Source organism: Varanus komodoensis, unplaced genomic scaffold (assembly GCF_004798865.1).
Source record: "Varanus komodoensis strain SLA01 unplaced genomic scaffold, ASM479886v1 scaffold39, whole genome shotgun sequence".
Classification (NCBI taxonomy): domain Eukaryota; kingdom Metazoa; phylum Chordata; class Lepidosauria; order Squamata; family Varanidae; genus Varanus; species Varanus komodoensis.
Window position 1 is genome coordinate 958,498 of NW_025335922.1, and position 16,857 is coordinate 975,354.

Consider the following 16,857-nt stretch of genomic DNA (forward strand, 5'->3'; position numbering starts at 1 on the left):
ACTGATCTTCTGCAAGCAACAGATACAGGACTGTGAATAAGACTGTGCTGGCAAAAAGAAAAAAAAAGGCACTGCCCCCTCCAGTCTTGCATATCTGATGAGATGGAATCCAACACTCCTAGAGATTAAAACGGCTCCTTTCTACACTGCCAGAAAAGGCTTGGCTCAAGACCAAAAGACATCCACCCCCCCCTCAAAAGCAGGGAGAATGCAAAACAAACATGAAAAGGAAGGGCTAGCTCAGTTAGGATTTATGCCATTGCTATTTGAGGGGAGTGGGAAACTGTAAGGGTTTCCATACTCTTGGGTCTCACAAGGGAAAAACTGTTTCCACATGTCTCTGAGCTCTCCCCCCCCCCCCCCCAGCAATTATCCTTGGCCTGGGGTGCAAGGCGCAGTGGGAGGGAGGAGTAAAGGAAAAGGAGTGGTGTCTCCAGGAAGGATAGGAAGGGCTGCAGGATATTACGAGGCTGTAGGATGCACAGGCAAAGCTCAGGGTCACGGCTTTCCCCTAATATGGATGTGCAATCACTGCACGCCTCCACTCCACTCTGGCAAACCAGCCATAACTCAATGCCACCCGGAGCCCCTTTACACCAGACATCTCTCACAGCCCAGCCAGACATAATATTTCCTTTCCACAGTGATCCCCCATAGAATGCACAGACAGGAACGCAGGAAGCTGCCTTACGCAGAACAGACCCACGGTCCATCAAGCTCAGTAGCACTGACACTGACAGGCACTGGTTCCCTGAAGGCACAGGTAAGACCTCCTGTACGCAATGCACGTCCCCCACTGTGGAGCCACAGCCAGTACCCACTGCAGAGCTTACTGCAACCAAGCCAAGAGGAGCAGCAGCAAAGAGATCCATTCACATTTGCCTCTTCTTCTACAACAGGCCTATTCATCTTAAACCTTGGCACCATGGGGCCTCCTGCTACCTGAAAGATAACCAGGGACAGCGGGAACAGCAGTGGATGGAGGTGTGCAGAGGGTGGGGTCATGTTCCTTCCCCAGCCAATGTAGTCTAAATCACCTGGATGACAAGTTCCATCAGCTCCGGCCAGCCTGCATCAAGGATGAGAGGAGCTATAGTCCAAAACATCCCCAAGGAACCGTGCTGGAGAAGGTCGTGGTTGGTCAACTTCCCTCAATGTGGCACCCTCCATGCATGCTGGACCACAACTCCCACTATCCCCAGGCAACGTGACCACCTATAAATAGGGCTGCGTGTTGGCTGGCTCTACAGCACACCTACAAGACAAACAGGCTCTTCATGGGTGTCCTTGGAGAAAGACTAATATGCCCCAGTTTACACAAATCAGCCAAGTTGCTCTCCCCAGTGGACTCTATCACTGCACACCCCTCCCCGCTCACCAGCACCTCCAGGCCGCCCCCCCTCTCCATTACTCGAAACCAGCTGCCCTTTTCGTACAGAGCAGAGGACAGAAAGGCCACTACACTCCATGACTCAACGGTCCCAGCCAAACAGGAGGAGCCGTTCTTTCAGCTATGAAGAGCATTAAAAGTTGTGCAGGAGGCGGCAAACCCTCCATACAGGAGAACGGGAAAGCAAACAGGAAGGTGAGAAGTGCACAGGCCCTGCCTTCTTCATCCTTTGGCTGCTTTTAAAAGGGTTGACATATCATTGCATCAACCAAGTTAAAAACAAATAACAGACATGCATAACCGAGCAAAAGCTTTGGGAGGCTTGTCCAAGTCAACAAAGCGTTCATCTCCAAAACTTGAGAGATCATCCATTCCATGGCTACAGCACCACCCACCCCCAGGAGGCCAGGGTGGGGGAGGAAAGGGGTTGGGAGGAGGAAGGGCTGCAGTTGAACAGAATTGGCTCCTTGAGCACCTCTGAAGGCCAGGACGGAAAGCAGATCCCTCCCTGGACATGCGAAAATTTTCCTAACCCAGCAGCAGGACTAGAGACTCTTTCTGATTACAAACATGCCTGCCCTACAGAGAAGGGTTTGCTTGTTTGTTTGTTTGTTTTTTTTAGCGGGTGGGGAAGGAGGAAGAGGAGGGATTGAGCAGACCAAGGAAGACCCTCCACAATCTTTGATCAAGGCAAATGCACACCACTTTCCAGTTAACACTTTCGTCCTTCCCCAGGCTTCTGATGAAGAAAAATGGCTTTGTTTTTTAAAAGAACTTTAAAAAAAAAAAATCGAAGAACTGGTCTGACCCAATAGAAGGCAAGCTAAACGAGCTCGCGTTTCGATGTCGCGCAGCGAGCCCTTCGAGGTAAAACGCGGCAAGTCCGCACAACGTGTTCAAACGCACGAGCTGCGCCAGGCTCTGTGCACGCGAAGGAACGACGAGGCCTAAGAGCGGGAGAAGCCGGCTAGGACGATCTTATCCAAGTCCACTCTGTAGCGGCGGCGGCGGCGGCGGCAAGCCTTAAATCAGCGGGATCACAGGGGCAGAAACCGGGGACTTGCCCGGTGTTCTCCACTCAGAAAGGGAAGGCTACCTACAAGAATCCGAACTTAGGAACGCGCTGCCCGGGACACCTCTACCTGTACACGCCCTCCTGCTCCGAAGGGGAACTTCTGTACAACTACGGGTAAGGTAGCAAAAGTTGCCCAGAATGGAAAGGCAGCCGCTTACCGTCATGCCGCCGGCTCCGCTGAACGGCGGCAAGTTCTGTGCGTTTTCAAAGCGCCCGAATCAAGCGAAGCCGAAAGCAGCGCCACCGCCGCGACCCATCGTCCGGCTCCTCGCCTGTCTCTCGGTCTCTCTCTCCCCCAGCGCCTTCCAACCTTTCTACACACAGAAGAAAACGTCCCCCTTCCCCGCCCTCCCTCTCTCTCCTTAAAACTTCCTGGGACGGCCCTTTCCAGCCAATGGGAACAAATGCAACAGGAGCTTTTACGGGGTATGAATTGTGAGCAGCCAATGACGACGCAACCGAGGGAGACGGGGTGGAGCCCGACTGTGCAAATACCATAAATAAATAAATAAGGGTCCCAGCCAATGAAGGGGTAGCGGGGAGGCAAGACTTTAAAAAAAGGCGCACGAAGGGATACAGTGGAACAAATGGGAGGGCCTCGCACGCAGAGGCGCCCGTGAGTCCCCTGCCGCTGCGGAGCGTGTGCCAGGCGGCGCTGCCTGCCAGCGGTGTCGAGCCGTTAATGGAGAGAGGAAAGGCGCTGCCCTGCGGCTGTGTACGGGCTGGATGGCGATAGTAACCTAGCAATTATGGAAGGCCACAAGGCGGGCACACCTCCCCTCCAGCTATAATCCCAGCAAGAGTTGGGAATGACAAGATCTGAAAACAGTTTCTACTGGGGTTTTGAGTAGTTGTTACATGCATATTTCTACCTTTTCCACAAAGGAATCCAAGAGGAGCATGCATGATCCTCCACTTAGTGCTCACAACGACCCTGTCAGGTAGCTCAGAGTTGGCGACCGGCCCAAAGTCATCTCGAAGAGCTACATGGTCAAGTGGGGCCTAGAACCCCAGTCTTCCAAGTCCCAGTCCAGCACTCAACAGTAATGCCACTCCACAACGGACTCTTACGCCATCGCACCGCCACATCTCCCCCCCCCCCCCGACCCCATCCAATCCCTTCTGTTTCTTGCTGTCCCATGTTTTCTCTCAGGCTTCCTTTTTTTCTTAATACAGAAATCTGGGGAGAAAAAGCCAGAGCAGCTGTTGAACGCTAGTGCCAGGGGTCCTCACCTGAGTAACAGTCTTTGATTTCCTGCTACTCCTTCATCCTCCCAGAATGCTTCCAGACCAGTCTAATTGAGTTACCCTGCCTCAAACATAGGATTGGATGGGGGTGCCAGACAAAGAACCTTCCTGCACTTTTACGCCACTTCTCCCCCACACCCCCTTTTTTGGTCACTACCACAGAGCCAATAAGGAGAGAATGTCAGAAAAACAGCACGAAGCCTTTTGATTGGTGGCATCAGAAAGCACCCCAGTTGGGAACTGGGAAAGGCGGCAGCATCTGGTTGCAATTTACAGAAAAGAAAGGAGCCCAAGGGACCCTGCATGGAGGCCTTATAATATCACATTCCTCACATCAAATGTTAACTCTGTAAAAACGCCTGAGGAAGTGGGAGTGCAGGGCGGGTGCGGGGGGGGGGGGGTTACTTCAGCAGGGCCTGATGGCCATTTATATCAGCTTGGTACCTTCCAGATCTTTGAATTTCAGTGCCCATCTGTCCCAGCCAGCATGGGAAATAGTTGGGTATCCTGGGAGTTGTAGTCCAAAATGTCCAGAGATGACCAGGTTAGGGAAGGGAAGTTTATCTGGATAGTTTTCTTATGCAACTGGCCATCTGATGCTTCCAATATCCCAACCAAAGGCACTGAAAAGCAACACGCCTCAGTTCCAAACAAGCCTGGACAAAATCTGTGTCTTCTCACAAATATATATCCAAAATAAATTATCCAGATTTTCTGTTACTTTTCCCTACATTGGAGATAACAATGACGCATTCTGTGCACTGCAACAGCGGAGGAATTATAAAGAACAGTACAGCTCACAGCAGGAGAAATTGCATGAAGGCAAAATTTTGTGTCAGTGAGCCTCTTATGGTAACTTAAAGACTAATGAACAATTGTGTAATGAATGGACACTGTTAAGTCATTAAGCATCACCGTCTGTACTTTCTGCATTTCATTTTCCTCTCACTCCAATGTTTCTACATTCCCTCAGTCATGTGTATTTGTACCTGGAAGTCAGGACAACACTTGATGTGCTTCCTGAAATAGACTAGCAAAAGGAAGCATATGGCAGAATTAGACAAGTGCCTTCTCTTCCAAAGAACTTCAGGAAAAGGAAAGGAGTCCTGTTCTGTCTGCTCAGTATGTAGCATGACAAGCAAGGCTGCTGATCCTCCCCTCCAATCCCGGCCCAAATGAAATTCAAGCTTAGAGCTGAATTTCACCATCTCTTATCTCTGCATTTGCCTGCTGCTGCCAGAGAAAGACGACACTTCTCATCCACCCCCATCTGTTACATTTCTTTATGTCATTTCTATACCACCCCCAGCTCAAGCTTTCTGCATGGTTATGATTCCTATCACTTTTCTGGTTACATAACAGAACAGCAATATTACAAGCAAGCAATGGACAGGACCATTGGGGTCTGTATTCATGGCCTGATGCGTTCAATCCCAGGGTCATTTCTCCACTAAAGGAAAATACTAGCTCCTTGTTGCAACCTTCCCTGGGGCCCTCCTACCCTGGAATAGCAAGTTCTTCCCTGGAATAGCAGCACATGGAAGAGCCCACCCTTGCAACAAGTGGAAGACACTACAGAAACGTATGAGAATTCTGGTGGGGGGATGGGGGACTCAGGCAGTTTTTCAGGTCTGGCCCTACAAATTTTACTCCATTTTCCACCCCCACTGGAGTTAGCTCAATCTGTAGCAAGTCTGGTTTTTTATGGTGGCAATTTGCACAACTTTGGTGGGGGAACCTTGAAATTTGTGCAAGTTACATTATACTTTTTTTAATTGTGAACTTACGCAAGTGATTTCATCATCTTACACATGCATACAAGCCAATCAGTCCAAAGCTTATTCCCTCTTGTAAATATCCTTTTCACTTTCATCCTCTCCATAAACTATTTTGTTGAGAAATCTATGCTGGACTTGCCAGAAAACTTGTCATTTTCCCCTGTTCCCAATTTTGTAGGGGAGCTGCCAAAGTGAAGAACAAAATTGGCAAGTTCCTTGACCTGCTGGTCTAAACCAAGTACAGCATGGAGAGGATGAAACTGACCACGACATTACAAAAGAGGATCATGCATTTGTGGAGCTAATACTGGACAGATGCACTTGCAACTGTGTGCGCTTGTGCAAGATTTCCAGCTAAAAATATTTTTACATTCTTTTAAAAAAATATAACATCATCAGTGCAAATCTAATTATCACTTCCCTAACTTGATTAAATGATAAAATTGCCCCCTCCCCCAAGATGAGCAAATTATTTTCAGAATCAAAACAAGTTTGCTACAAATCCTCCATAGCTTACCAAAACAGAAACACTCCAAAATCCTGCCAAGCTGAAAGGAAACAAAATTCCCAATGTCTTATGTCCCTAAAGATGAACCAGTATCAAGTTCACTATGCCAAAGAACCAGAGATAAACAAATGTTTCAACCAAGGAAGGGAGAAAACCACAATCTGCTGTCATAAACCTCATTCCAATATCCACATCTTAGCATCATACATAGTTTGAATGGTACACTAAAAGGTTTTAACTCCACTGATTAGTAACATAAATGTCATAGCACACCAGAAAAACTATAATAAATGCTGTGGCACATAAAGGAGCATGATCAGAAAGACTTGTATCTTTTATCTTTGGTGTCAACTGGTATGGACATATGCATGATGAATAAACATGAGTTTATTCATCATGCATACCTGATTTGAGTTTCTGCCTTGCTTTTCTAACTGTTTGCTCAAAGTAGCCACCAAACAAACTAGTGGTTACACTCCATGGCTTGTTGTTGAGTTAACTGCTGGGTTGTTTATGCCCTGAACAACCCAGTCATCAGGGCTGACACAACAGCACTCAACTCTTGAGTCTGAGTCACTGGGTACTTGCAAAGATGTCTCAAATATATCTAAAAATATCATTCACCTTGTGACACTGAGTATAATCTGTGCACACGGCAAGAAATGTTTGCATCCCTGCCTGTGCTACCAGTGATCTGGCCTTGGATCATTTCAGTTTTATTGCCTCTGAATACAGACTGATGGAGCTCTCTAGCTAGTGCGTGAATACTGCGGTTGCGCTTAAGGCGTGTTGCATGCTCACCAGTACAGGCAATGTCTGAAAGAGAAGAGAAGCAGGTGCAGGGTTTGCCCTAGGCATACAGGTAGGCACATATCATTCCCTTGCAGCTGCATTTCAAGCAGAGGCTTGTCCAGAAGGGTGGGTGGACGCCACCGTATTTAAAAGTATGTCTCAATGCAACAACCACAGAAGAAGAAATGCTGGAGATGTAACTATCCAACCAAAAGAAATAAGGTACAGCACTGAGTTTGCCCTTCCTTTAGTAAGTTCTATCTGCAAACTGAAACCACCTCAGCAGCTGCAAAAACAGCTGCCAGAAGACTATCTTCTGTTCTGAATGCCTCCTTCATTTAAAGGGCTGTCCAGTCCAAGTGTTGCATAAGCAGCCATCACAAGGAAGGGCTGGGCCTTGGAGTTACTCAACAGTGCAACTGGTCAGCAAACTTAGTAAGACACACAGGTTGCCCGATCACAGTCTCCCATACTTTGGTAAGATGTAATTGCTTTTTTTTATTACAGCACTGTCAGCCCTGTCAAAAGAGAGAACATAGCTTAGGGCAGCACACATACTTTGCACACAGAGAAGCGAAATCCAGGTTCAATTCCTGCCATCTCAAGTTGAACAGTTTGTGTAAATGATGAAAAGCCATATGCCCCAAACCCTGAAATCCATTACCCGTTCGTTGGACAATACTCAGCAAGACCGACAAATACTTCGATTTGCAATAAGGAAAATGTCAATATCCTATCAGAACAGTCTCGCACAAATCTTCTTAAGATACCATGATTCCCCTGTCCTAGAGCTGTTTCCAGGCATTTCTGATACAGAACCGAGTCTGGGGCCAAGTGTGAACACCTACCACCAAACTACAGCTATTTTAGAAGCCCTTTATAGAAGCCTTCTCTAACTTAGTGCCCTTCAAGTGCTTTGGATTGCAATTCCCATCAGCCCTAGATAGCACAGCCAAGAGTACATCCATTTGAAGAGCTGTAGTCCAGAGCATCCAGAGGGCGCTAGGTTGGGGAAAGCTGCATGACAGTAACCTGGGCACCATCAGCCTAGCAACCAACAATGGATCCCCTGCTATGAGGAAGCAATATCTGTCAAGCTTTTTCCTGTCACACAGTAAATTATTAATAAAGATCCTTATCAGAATCAAGAATTAGCAATCCCAGATAGATACCTTTAGTTGATCAACCAGATAAAATAGTTTAAATCATGCTGTACCTTGTGTTTCTGACTTGTGTCCAGATAAAGGTCTTGGCTTTTTGAGGTGGAGGTACTCTTCAAGGCTTGTCCTTCAGTGAGCTGATGTGACAAAAGAATGTACATAAAGAAAGCTATATTCAAGGAGCTTTCTTTTAAGAATCTCTGCTCAAAAACCAAAGCTACTTTCCTGACAAGCGAGGGAAGCTGGAGGGCCAGGTTGGGAGTCCAGGTGGGCCTGTGGCTTCCCACCTGGACTGAAAGTTTGTATTTGCTTGTGGATTTGGGGAAAGTGCCTCTTTTCCCCCCATATCTACACCTGAAGAGGCAGGAAACCCCAAACCTTGTTTTGGTTTATAGTTCATTGGCTGTCCCTGGATAAAAAGATGGTTTATAAGCTGACGAGAACATACAAAGTAAATATTCAATTTCATGTGCAACTTGGCTTCTTCTGCACTGGAATGTTGGCTGTTTTGAGGCAAACTTCATGACCTTACTCCTGAATATTATGTGCAACAATGTCCTATTTCAGACTTTGCTTAGTAATCTGCATATCTTGGGCAATGTGTGTGCCAAAATTTCAGCTTTCCGGGTGGCCTGAAATAACTATAATCCTTTCATGGAGGATACATTAAGGCCATTATTCAGAGGGAGAGCAGTGGCTCAGGGCTAGAAGGCCTGCCTTGCATGCAGAGGGTTCCAGGTTCAATCTGCAGCATCGCCAGGCAGGGCTGGAAACACCCTTTCCCATAACTCCAAAGAGCCCCTGCAGAGCAGTAAGAGCCAGTGGTCCCACTCAGTGTGAAGAAGCTTCCTATGTTCTTACATTCAATTGCCAGCATCTACTCTTAGGGAAAATCCACGCCCCCCCTTTTAAAATATTAGCTCTAAATGGGCCAATTTTAATGAAATCCAGCATATTTTGGATTACACATATACAATTTTCAGTTAACAGTTATGATACCTTATGAGACCCAAGCAGTTTTAGATATTTTAGGGGTATGTGCACATCTGCGTGCACACACACAGAACACATTCTGAAAAAGGGACAAGGACTTTTTTGATGTTAGAATAATAACTGCATCCACAGTTATTCTAAAGGGCTAAAGATCATTCTCCAGCTGGCAAGTCACTTTGCTAGCTATAATTCTGAGGGCAACTTTGCAGCAGGGAACCCAAAGAAAAAGCTCCCCCTAGCGAAACCAGAGGAAAAAAGTGGAAGTGCATGACAGTGGTCTGTACTGATGCCCCCATCGCTTTCTTACTTGATGCAGGAGCTTCTCCTCAGCATTCCAGTCATTCCTCAATTGCTTCTCTGGCCTCATTGGGCTTGGACACCTTCCCTGATTCTTCCACACATCTTCTGCCCATTCTGTTGGACTCCCTTGGTTTTTCCAGCTTCTCTCCAAGTGCTGCTGCCCTGCCTTGGCAGATCGCATGTACTCCCCTTGGCTTACCCACTCCCTTCGCAAGTGCTGCCTGGGATTTACATGCAACAAGGGCTCTTCACAGCTTTGCCGGCTGTTTTCTGACTTGCCAGAGCGAGGGTGGTCTTCCTGGGCAGACCTCTTCTGCTCAGCCGCTGGAAGGCTTGTGTGGAAGGAGGACTGGCCAGAACACGTCCAGACATGCTCATGCTGAGGACTGAAAGGATTTGCCTGCTCCTCTTGGCCTGGCCAGTCGTGGCCTTTACTGGTCCCTCGATTCCTGCAGCAAGCTTCCCTCTGGATTTTCCAGCTGTGCTCTGGGTGCTGCTCAGAAACAGCCGAGCACCTCGTCTGCTTGGAGCATGCATGGCTAGCCTCCATTGGCCTCCTGGGACCAGAAGAACACCTGCTCTCTCCAGAGCTGTTCCGGCTCCTTTCCCTACCTCTCTCTGGACTGAGGAAATGCTCAGTGCCTCTTTGGCTTGCACTAGCACAACTTCCAAGACTGAGCACACCACCAGTTTGGCCATGGCTTTTCAAACCAATGTCCACTTCTCTCCCTGGACTGAGAGCACGCCTGCTCTCTCCTTGGACTCTCCAGCCGTCCTCTCTGACATGCAATGGACTCCATGCCTGCGCACCTTTCCCCCAGGTTGCTGATCCCCTCCCTGGACTGAGAGCACGCACTGCTTCTTGGCCATCTCTTGGGTCTTTGGCTGGTTGCTCGGCTGTACCAACGGGGAGCAAAGGTTTGCCTCGCGCCTTCCGGTCACTCTCTTTGTACCTCTCCAGTTGCCTCTGGTGGCTTGCGTGGCTCTTGCCCAAACTCTTTGCAGGACTGGCAGTTTGCAAGGTCTCCAGGCAGCTTTTCCATTTGGTCTCAACATTCTTTGCAGAGCTGTGTGATGCCTCCAGCTGGCTCTTTCTGCTACTATGAGTTTGCTTGCCATGACTCATGGCATGAAGGGGAGCCCCACCAGCTCTCCAGTGGTGCTCCTCCCTTTTCCTCCTGTCTACTGGCTGAGGCGGCAAAGCTGTGGAGTGCAGTGGGAACCCTCTGCTCTGGCTCTCCAGGCGCTGGGTGGGTCTCCCTGTGTGCAAGGGCTCGCCTTGGCTCCTGCCACTTCTCTCGGGAGGCTGACCTGGTCTGCCCATCCGCAGGGACTCTCCTCTACTTCTGCTCTGCTGTTCTGGTTCCCGCGGGAGTCTCTCGTTTCCCTGAAGTGAGAGGAGAGAGAAGACAGCCCTTTCATTTTGGGTGTCCATTGCAGAAAGCTCCCCCACTATGCTAGATTGTTAAAACTAAGGACAAGGACTGTCATTCGAGCTCTCTTTGCAAGCTGCTCTGGGAGCCTTTTTAGCTAAAAGGCAGAGTATACGCACTATCAATACAATAAAATAAGAAATGGCTCAAAGAGCATCCATCTCACTTGAGCCCAATACTTCCTACATTTCACTTCCCCTCCTTTGCTTGTTCTCCCAGGAAGAGCAGAGGTCCGTTCTTGGGGCTCCTGAATGGATCGTCAGGGCCGGGTATACTGTACCAGCACATGCACACACATTTTCCACCGAGGCAGCTCCATTTTTACAGCTTGGTGCCTCAAGACAAGGGTGACAGGTGATACTGAGCCTGTGGGCGCCATGTCTCCCCTGGACACATTTCCAGGTGTGCACCAAGATGCTCTACCTCCCACTTAAACAAACATGCATTTTCTTATCTGCAGCTGGGATTTCTGTGGGCACTGAAAAATGTGAGCTTGAGAGGGTCGTTCGGGGAGTCGGGGCTCAGTCTATTGGACTGATTCCTTGTTCTTTGCTGTGCTTCTCATGGCAGCTATTCTGTGGTGATGCCAAGGACAGTTTATCAAATTGCCCAAAGTGCTCATGGCCCTGAAAGGCATGCCAGACTAGTTCAAGGCAGCTTCTAGGGTCCAATGCGGACAGATGGTATCACCATGAAAGCAAACCAGTCAACTATGCATCAGGATAGAACAAACAAAGCAGATTCCATATGAGATGCAGCCAATTATCCTTCTAGAAAAGGGGTGGGCAACCTGTGGAGCTCCAGATGTTTTGATCCACAACTCCCATAATCCTTCACCAGTGGCCCTGCTGGCTTGGGATGATGGAAGCTACAGACCAAAACATATGGAGGGCTACAAATTTCCCACCTAGACTAGTGGTAGTTCTCAGTGGCTCATCCCAGCCTAGTAGTAATGCTCAACTCAGTGGTCTATCAGTCTCATGCAAAGATGCCCCACTAGTGCAAGGTCAAACAGTGAAGCCCTCTCCCTTAAAGCACATTCTGTTCATTTCCAGACTGGGAAATACAGTGCCTGTTGCGGGAATAGAAGCATCAGAGCCACTCTTCAGCAGACTCAATTCAGAGCCTCTTTTGGGTGGTGCCACGTGCATAAGTGAAGACCAGGCTTTTCTTCCCCCCGCCCTCGACCAGAGGTTTACAATGCTGCTTTGGGGTCTTTCCAACCTCTTGAGAGTCTGGAGAGTCTGAAGATATTGCTGCATGCAGCCAGAGAAACAAGCAGCAATGAAAAGAACTCACTAGAGAGCCAATGCAAACATCCAGAGTTTCCCACTGTATAAACTTTCAGACTTCAGAAGATGGGAAGGCCTTGCCTGGAAGTGTTCTCCTGCCCACTTCTCTGCACTCTGCAAGTTAGCCATGTGTACTCCTTTTCCCTCAGCAAGAATTCCTGCACACATGATCATGGCAAGCTTTATGCACCCATGGAGACTTTGGTGACAGGGTGTTTTCAAATTCCTAATCCCTCTCTCCTCTGTGTGCCTTCCAAAGAGATACCAGCTTCTGCAGGGCTGTTCTATCCAAGGGCCGAACCGAATTACCCCTTACCGTGGCTGGGCAAAGATCCGAAAGCAGGAGTTTGCTCTTCAAGATGGACTGTGGTGTACACAGAGAGAAATTAGGAGAAAGCCAAATGTCAAAGGAGAATGCAGTTTGGGCAGGAGCCCATTCCCTCACAACATCCAATCACTGTATGGAACTGAGATCCCACACTATATAGTAGCCTCTCACTTCTCTGCGTAGCGTGGGGCTCGATTGCCTCCTGACTAGCCGCCCTTCCTTGGCCAGCTTCAAGGTCTTACTGTCCAGCCGCTCAAGCAGCCCCTCCTCCAGGGCTTGGAATGCCTCCAAGGTCTCCGACTTCCTAACAACCAAGAACAATAGCACGTTTTCAGGTAGAATTAGGATTGAATTTCAAATGTCTCCAAACACACTGCACAGGCATGGAGGAATAGGCTTCTCTCCGACTGATATTGAACTTCAATTCCCATCTACTCTGGTCAATTCAGCTTAATAGCCAAAGTGGATGGAAGTTACAGTCCAGCAACATCTGGAAGACCACAAATTCCTCACACCTGCATGACAGATAAACTTGCTGGCCCTTGTGCTCCACTTACATAAAATCAGAATTTCAACAGGTGGTACACATAATCCATAAATAGCATTGCACAAATGCATTCTAAGTGATTGTGTTACTTCCTGGAAAAGTAACAACCCCATCCACATAAGCATGGATTAATGTTCTCCTTCATACCATCACCTCATCCAGACTACAGCTTCAAGTGCATCTCTGAAGCTGTAGTCTGGAATCATATAGTATGAAAATGTCATGCATTCCAACATGATGCAACTCCTTCTTGATTGTGTTTTTTTTTTTTTTTTTTTGCAAAAATAGATCCTGCCAGACGAATCTTCTGGAATTCTACAACAAGGTTTTGCGATGGCTAGATGGAGGTGACATGGTGGACGTGGATGACTTGGAGGTGCCGATACCACTCTTTAAGACTCTGGTGTGCCCACAACTGGAGTACTGTGTCTAATTTTGGGCTCCACATTACAAGAGGGACATAGCAAGGCTGAAAACAGTTGAACACAGGGTAACAAGGATGGTGGCCAGATTGGGGGGATGCCATATGATATAAGATTGAGGGAACTGGGACTTTTCCACTTGGAGAAGAAGAGACTCCAAAAGGATCTTCCCTCTAGTGGAGGGAAGGGCACAATCCAATGGGACAAAGCTGGAGAAACTGGGTTTTAGGTTGGACGTCAGGAAGTACTTCCTGATGGTTAGGACCTCTAGGATATGTAATGGACTTCTATGGGAGGTGGTGGAGGCCCCATCAGTGAAGGTGTTCAAGAAAAGATTAGACACCCACATGGCCACTATGAGCGGAGCCGGCTTGTGCTGGGAGTCAGACTAGATGGCCCAGGAGGCCCCTTCTGACTTGCTGTGTGTCTGTGTTTTGCATGGCCTGCATGCATGATGTGTTTTTTATTCCCAGATTGCCATTATATGGAGGAAAGAAGGTGGGACCACAGGATCTCCTACTCTCTCCTTTTAGAGTCAGAGTTGCACTGGAAGCAAAGATGATGAAGGAAGCAGACAGAAAAAGATCATTCAACGGTTAAATCAACAAACTTAGTGTCTGCACAGAAAAGGTATTCTTCAGATGTAATGAATTCCAAACTTGATAGGAAATTTGTAAGGCAGGCATTGGAAACAGATGGGTTTCAACCAGCAAGCCAGCTAATTTGGCAACATCCCTGTCTAGACGTGTTGATTGCAAAGACTGTGTGTGTGCAATTCCTGTTTGAATGGTGAATGAAGACAACACCCACTCTTCCCCTTGTGACCCTTGCCACAAAGTGCTCCATCTCACTCTGGTAAGCCTGGCAAGAGGAACGGCTTCCCCCCACCCGCCCCTCTCTAGCTTGGAGCTGGGGGCAGGGTGGGGATCGCGACTGCTATTTTCAAAGGACCCACTGACAAGAGCCCCCTGGAGCTGCTGCTCCTCTTCAGCATGCCTTTTGCCATGGTCCTGGTAAGGCTGCTGGTGCAGAGGAGCAGCAGGGAATGTCGTTGCCTCCTTGCCTGCTGGCTCTCTGCCAGCCCAGCCAGCAAGCTGGAGCACTGGTGAGAGAGAGGAGATGGTGCGAAAGTTGACTTGCTGGGGGAGGGTGCCAACGGAGGGTGTCTTGACCAAGGAACCAGTGTGGTGTAGGGGTTAAGACTGCAGGACTGGGGCTCAGGAAATCTGAGTTCTAGTTCCCACCCAGCCACGGAGCTCACTGGGGCACTTTGGCCAGTCAAACTCTCACCTAGCTCTCGGGGCTGCTGTTCTGAGGACAAGACTCGCAGGAGGAGGAAAATGATGTAAGCCACCTTGAGTTCCTTGAAAGGAAAACGGGTGGGATATAAATCAATGGAGCGTTGGCGTCAAGGATTGTCCAGGCAGTTATGAGGAGCTTTGGGGGGCTCATCCCCAAAACAGGGAGGGTCTCCACTGCCTCCTCCAGTTCCAAACTAGAGACGAAATGTGGGGCTCATTTTGGGGAGATAATTGGGGCTGGCTCTTTGGTGAGCAAGCCTTCAGGGCCAGGACCAAAGTGTTCCTCTTCCTGCATTCCAGAATCAATACTATTACTTAGTTAATGCAAAGGTTAATCCATCCTGATGCTTCTTGTGCCTGAGATTAGCCACACAAAGCCTGCATTTCCTGATGCCATACAATGGCTCACCTGCGCTCTTGTCCGAAGATCCGCTCCACCTCCGCCCGGCCAGGACTACAAGTGCGGGAGTTTCTGCGGTCTTTTTCAAATGCCTGCCGGTGGTTGAGCCGTTTTGGCTTGGGCACATCGGCCAACACCGTATACTCATGCTTCATCAGACCACGTCGGCTCTCGCTGCTGCCACTTGTGCGCCAACTCAGGTCCGAATCTGCAGAGCTGATGGAAGAGGTGGGCCACCTGCCTGCCCCCGTGGCATCGCTACGGACAGGCAAAGTGCTGCAGCCAACCTGGGGATGGGAGGAAGCCCAGCTTGGTTCCGATTTCCGACGGTCCAGAGAGAAGTAGCCACTCTCTCCTTGATGCTTTCTTCTACTGTCTGCCTGATTCTGGCTCATAGCTTTAGATTCTGGAGAGGGAAGGAATAAAACACTGCAGCAATTTCTCTCATGCTCAAGGAGTGGGCGAACTTTGGGGAACAGAGCCAATGTAGAGTCAAGAGGATACGCCAACCTCTTCCAACCCTGCAGAGGTTTTGCAATTCTACTTGGTGGCATGGCCAATAGTGGAAGCTGAAATCCAGAACACCTGGAAGGCACCAGGTGAGGGAAGGCCATGCCATGCAAGCAAATACCAGCATACAGAAGCCCTGATTCACTTCTCCAAGCAAGGTGTTTTTATTCAAAATTGGGTAACCCAGAACCCAGAGAACTATGACAAACTGTGCTGACCTGTTGTTCAGCATTGCTATTTACTTTGGTGTGGCTTTATTACTAGCAGTGGATGTTCACTGATGCACAGATCAACACAGCAACTCCTTTGGCTGGTGCAAGCTTAGAAACACATCTACAGCAAAGGAGAAGCTGTGACCTCCTGGAATTGAGAACCCTATCATCGAGAATCATTGCCCATGCTGGTTGGGCTGATGGCAGTCAGAAGTCCAACAGCATACAGAGGGCCCCAGGTCCTCTTCCAAGTGGAACAAGGGAAAATAAGCCTCTCAAAACAACAATTTTGAGGTGGCTGGAAATTGTCACAGAGATGCTGGCTCAGGAGTTTCGTAGGGTGCTTCTGTTGCTATGAGCTGCCTTGTTACAGCTTCTGCATCATTGTATGTTTTAACTGAAGGATGAACAACCTCTTCAATCTAGACCAGAGGCTACACAGAAAAGCGAGAATCTTTACATGAGCATCTTTTAACTAAACCAAGGTTGTGTGTGTTACATTCCCCTATAAGATCATGATATAGTAAACAGAATCTATTTTGACTTTGAAATGCTGTATTTTATTTTATTTTATTTTATTTTATTTTATTTTATTTTATTTACAGGGAGCTTACTTCTAGCCTTCATGGTCACTGATACAAATTTAAAAACCTAGGCAACAAACAGAAGATTTAGGAATTACATCTACAAAGCTGTGTTGATGATAATGCAAATATCCTGGTATTGGTAAGCTACTGGTTTACCCCTGTAGTTGGATACAAACCCATTCAGGCATACCAATATTTATTATGTATTTAGGGAACAATCCTTGTTTATTTAGACAGAAAAGAAGCCTTACAGCTGCTGGGAGCAATGGGGATTTCTTCCTTCTTCAACATGCATGGGATTAGAGATCAAAAGTAGAGCTAGGCTGGGCTTTCATTGGTCAGAAGGGGAATGCCAGCCCATTCAGTCTCCTGCCCCCTGGGAAAACTGGGCACTTCCATGCTACTCCCTACATTTACATCATTCTTTTTTTATCACCTGTCAATCTCAGTCTTGGCTTTAGAAGCTTCAGGTCCTTTGAGAATCTAAGTCAGAACCTAACAGGAGCTGAAGTCCATCAACATCTGGAGGGCCACATGTTCCCCTGCCCTGATCCCACTGGTAACAGCAGCATCAAATCCAC

At 48.1% G+C, this 16,857-nt stretch overlaps 1 protein-coding gene across 2 annotated transcripts in view; it reads right to left on the minus strand.

Moving 5' to 3' along the window:
- LOC123028845 (TRIO and F-actin binding protein) overlaps positions 1-16,857 on the minus strand; it is a 66,663-nt gene that overhangs the window by 38,192 nt on the left and 11,614 nt on the right. For both annotated transcript variants that reach the window (XM_044441126.1, XM_044441127.1), the window contains 4 exons: positions 14,977-15,373; positions 12,469-12,601; positions 9,252-10,631; positions 8,008-8,088 (listed from right to left, as the gene is read on the minus strand). In XM_044441126.1, the coding sequence (XP_044297061.1) occupies positions 8,008-8,088; positions 9,252-10,631; positions 12,469-12,601; positions 14,977-15,373 (1,991 nt within the window). The remainder of the gene's footprint in view (positions 1-8,007; positions 8,089-9,251; positions 10,632-12,468; positions 12,602-14,976; positions 15,374-16,857) is intronic.